Genomic DNA, 4718 nt, shown 5'->3' with positions numbered 1-4718 from the left:
TGAAGTTTTGTTTTTATTGAAACACATTCTTCAGAAATATATTTTAAAGGGTTATTTTCATTATTTAGGAAATTCTAGAATTCTAAATACTTTTTCACAGAGTTTTCCAGGTGTTGGATATTTTCGCTCTTTTCATTTCATTTTTATGTACTTAAATATTTGTGTTTAGAGAGGGATCATCATTAGTTTTGAATTCAAGTGGTCTTTTACTTCACTAGAACTTCCAGGACTGAATTTAGTAAGGTTTTATTTGAACTATGTTATATTATCAAATGAAGAGTTTTGTTTCTTGTTGTAGATATCCATTTAAGTATTTTGTGAAAAGGAAAAGGCTTTACAAATAAGACAGAAAAAGAATAGTTTTAACCAAAGCTGAGCACTGTGGCAGTAACAGTCTTCTTGATAAGCTGCAAGATACACAGATGATTTATCTGTAACTACCATATTTCATTCTTTAATTCATTCTACTTCAGGCTTTGCCATATCTTAAGATTTCCAATGACAGTGATAAATAGTCCTTCACTGCAACATGCTTTAGGTAATAATGCAAAATGACTAGTCTGTTCTAAGACATACCCAATAAAACACTACAGCTGGTAGTCCTCAGAGCACTAGTCATTCACTGCAGGCCAGGTTTCACACCAGCTTTTCTGCTCAGCTGGGTGCTTTGGGAGCCAGGAACCTCTGGGGTACAGCAGGATTCTATTTCAGGTCTCTGGAATTTCTTGACAAATCAATACAAAGTTCCTACTTGCTCCTATTAAGAGCTTCATTCAAGAACAGCATGCACATCAAATGGTTTTGTTACTAACAACAGAAACAGACATCCAGACAAGAATCTGAAACAGGCAGTAAAATACACAGTTTAACAGACCAAAAGAAAAACGATTTACATGCATGAAAATGAATGATAACACTGGAGAGTACAAGACAGGGTAAAAATTAAGATAGTGACCTGTGACACAGGTAACTGAAGTCACTGCTAAGCTCCAGTGCATTATCTTGGTAGGTTTCAGGCCTATTCCAACCACATACAAACCTGAAAGATGCTTCTGTGCTTTTGGAAGAGAGACAAATTACAGAAAGTACTTTATTTTTAATATTTTCCTGAGGTAGCTAAATAGAGATGATTACATCATTAAGCTATTTGCTACTGGATCAAAATTAACATGTCTGGAGACATTCAATTGAGGAAATAGTTGATTATACTGTTATTCAAAGAATGATCCAAAATGTCTCTAGATGACAGTGGACTAGAATACAGTTTTCATTGTTTTTCTTTATTTAAAAGTTACAGCAATACATAGATAAATACATACTTTCACAATACAGGAAGAAAAGAAAAAGAGTGCTTTACAGCTAGAAAGAGACGATTAATGCAGTTTTATGCAGACTACTTATAAGATAAAGCAGTGAAAGCTTTTCTGATGTTGGCAACAAACGCAGAAAAATTGTTAGTTTCTCTCACTTTGAGCTGGAACTCTGCTATACAGTCCAGAGGAGGAGTACAGGAAGTCACTAAAACGACAGAGATATCCAAAAGATTAGACTATTATAAAAAAAATTCCGTATTAGTGTTTTTCCATGCTTATGAAATACAAATGTAGTTATCTTTGTATGTTTTAACTTCCTCCAGTACCATTTTCTGAGTAGCCTATTAAATCATTTTCTTTCAGCAAAGACAAAGCCTCAAAGAACAATTTTTTTTCATTTCTAGACCTCCCATTCAGTGCTGTACTGCTGCTTGAATTATTATTCCCAGCAATCCATAGCCTGCTCAAAAATTGAAACACATTCCTAAAAATTTCTGTTGCTCTGCATGCCGGCAGACTGAAAACTGGTGTAGCCCAGCATGCGATAACTTTTAACTTCAGCACAGTTTAGATTTGAACTCATAAAACCAGAAATCTATTCCGTTCATACCTAGAGGCATAGCAGAGCAACAGTAGCATCTGTCTAGCAGCTACTCAAGCACAGTACTCAAATCACTGCTGCTGCTCTTTGTAACTAAATTAAGATCCATATTGCAAAACCAGCTTTAAGATCTGAAAGGCTGTACCCTTACAGAAGAGGAGAAAGATTAAAACTTGAAATCCAGCGTTCCTATGTCACACAACTGTAAGAGTTCCCCACAATAGTGGGGAGCCTAATTTTTTCTGTCCTCTAGTCTTCTCAAACAGGATGAAATATGCCCGTCAGCATAAACACTCACTCTAGCATAAAGGAAAAGTAATAAACTAAAGCATCTATCTCTGTATCTCTCCTGTCTCCTGCTTTGCTTGATACAAGCCAAACAGCAACTCCACAAATGGAGGAGAATGAAGATAAGCAGTTACATTTTCATATAAATTAACAAGAGAAACTTCATTAAAAAAAGATATATTACCACTGCAAGATTTTTCATTCAGAAATTGGAAGAGAAAGGTTACAAGTAAACTGTACTTTACTCCGCTCCCCTCTTTCAAACTGGGGCATCAGATTCTGTGCTCTTGCTTCAATATTCAAAATTCACATACCTTCGTAATCTCCTTGGTCATTTATGGAAAGAGTAAACATATAAGGCTTGTCAGGATCTTTGTGGTCAATGTGTCTGAATATAAACTGTAATTGTTCATCTAAAGCAAAACACAAACAGAATTAACACCATTAACCACTGCTGGAGAGTCCCAGTGATGATTGATCAAAAAATAAAATTATTTTTTATTGTGACTAAGAATCACAATATGAAGCTACAGTTTCAATTAATGTTCTTAGAACAGTTACAAATTAAGCAACTCTGGTCTCTTTGAAAGACAAATGCATTCTAACATACCATGTTTTGCCATTTGAGAGACAATAGTAATACCTGGGCTAAGACAATTCTTCAGTTGTGTAAACTGTTCTTCACTGCATAATCCAACATTAACCACATTGTATCACCGCACAGAAACTACGGAAACTACAGAAACTTACTGTGAATTCTGCGTATCTCCAATCCAAGCCGCTCTTCAAACAATACTTTAGACTTGCACAGTTGTTCCACTCTCTCCTTAGTGGCTTTGTTTTTAGAAGATATTACTAGAATTTTAAAAGCCACCATAAATATCAAAGTATGTGTAAAACAAGCACATTAAAAAATATTTAGAACAGCAGAGAAGCCCTCCAAGAGCAAGTCTTGAAAACAATTCCGCCCCTAATTAAGAAAATTTACTTATTATCCTTTGCTTACTAACTTTCCTTTTTCTTCATCAACTCTTCTTTAAGCTCTTGGATGCTGTCAGTCAAGTTCTTCATTTGCTCTTCTTCTTGATTTAGGTTAGATTTTATTTCTGTCAAATGCTTTTGATTTTCTGATATGCGCTGGCTCTGCTGGAGAATCTCTGCAAGGAGGCAAGAAAATATGAACATATACAGTTGAATAATTAGGTCCCTGCTATTTACCACTTATCTATATAGCGTGAGATTACTTATTTGAATAAAACCTAGCGAAATGCATGCTATCTCAGCTGAAGACAGAAGTCAGCATAACTATATTGAGAGCATGAAAGAAAAGCTTAAAGTGAAAGTTATTCAAAAGAGAAGCTACTAAGTAGGGAGCTCCTCTGTTACTTCAATCAGATGAAGTTTGCTTCTGGTGCCACCACTATATATGTCTTCAAAGCAGGAAGATGGTAGATCTTGTCCACAGACAAATAGTTTGACGGAAAATGAGGAATAGCAACACTGACTGATGTAAGGGTTGCAATTATTTTTACCTGATATTCTGAAGTTTAACTACAAAATACAGAGAAGTTAATCCTAGACTGATAGGCTGACTCTATTCTATTACTAATATGGAAGAGGCGTAAGTAACTTCACAATATTTAACTTTACTAATAAATTTAATTTACTTTTCCTATTGCAGTCAGGAAGTTCTGGTACTTCGTTGTTTTAAATACTTAAGCACCAAAACCACTATACAGAAAAATTTTACCAGACCTTTATCTTTTTGCAGCATCAATGATGTTTTCCAACAAATTGCTTTTGACTTGCAATTTACATCCTGTAACCAAACAAATATGTTTGGTTTTAATTCTATCTTCATTCTGGTGTTATTTACCTTTTAAAATGCAAAGTTACAACATATTATTCAGCTGTAATAAGTTAATTTTAGAAGTGCTAGACACAATAAGTAAAACACCATACGGTACCATTGCTATACTCCTGAATTTTATCAATCATCAGGTCCCCTTCTTTCAGCTTCTTGGACCATTTCTCTGTAATGGAAAATTATTTCAGTTATCTGAAGAAGTTAGATGATAACTTGGAAAAAGTAGAAGTAACAGGAACATGGAGCCTTTTTACCTGAAAGTGCTTTTATGGACTCCTTGCATGAATCTCTCAGTGCTAAAGTCTGACTGATCTGTTCAGTGCCATAAATGCTCTTTAATGTGGTCGAAAACTCTTTCATTTCTCTTTCAAAGAGGATTATTTCATCTTCTGTCTTTATATTAGCCATGGTGCTGCAACGAACATGTAAGTGAATAAATACAGTGTCAAGGCATACAAGACAATCACAGCAGTTATAACTCACAATTACAGGATAAACCTTCAGGGCTGCTTTTAATCCTCTCGGGTTGTTAAAACCTCCTCCCCTAAGTCGTGTTTCTCGTTACCACTAAGCAGTAACAGCGGGAGCTACGTTTCTTTTGCTGCTGCACCAGTGATGGGTTCAGGAGCAGGCCCCGCACTGTACTCGG

General features: G+C 35.4%; 1 protein-coding gene across 1 annotated transcript; it reads right to left on the bottom strand.

Annotated features, from left to right (window-relative positions):
- Nucleotides 1-1263: 1263 nt before the first annotated feature.
- On the bottom strand, nucleotides 1264-4555 carry SPC25 (SPC25, NDC80 kinetochore complex component). The gene is made up of 6 exons (XM_009710273.1): nucleotides 4324-4555; nucleotides 4170-4235; nucleotides 3213-3359; nucleotides 2953-3057; nucleotides 2517-2615; nucleotides 1264-1518 (listed from the first exon to the last, which is right to left on the bottom strand). Exons 1-6 carry the CDS (start codon nucleotides 4475-4477, stop codon nucleotides 1394-1396), a joined length of 696 nt encoding a protein of 231 aa, XP_009708575.1. The 5' UTR covers nucleotides 4478-4555; the 3' UTR covers nucleotides 1264-1393.
- Nucleotides 4556-4718: the final 163 nt, after the last annotated feature.

The sequence above is a fragment of the Cariama cristata genome, unplaced genomic scaffold, assembly GCF_000690535.1.
Source record: "Cariama cristata isolate BGI_N322 unplaced genomic scaffold, ASM69053v1 scaffold28130, whole genome shotgun sequence".
NCBI classification, from domain to species: Eukaryota; Metazoa; Chordata; class Aves; order Cariamiformes; family Cariamidae; genus Cariama; species Cariama cristata.
This window is presented reverse-complemented; position numbering and strand designations above follow the sequence as displayed.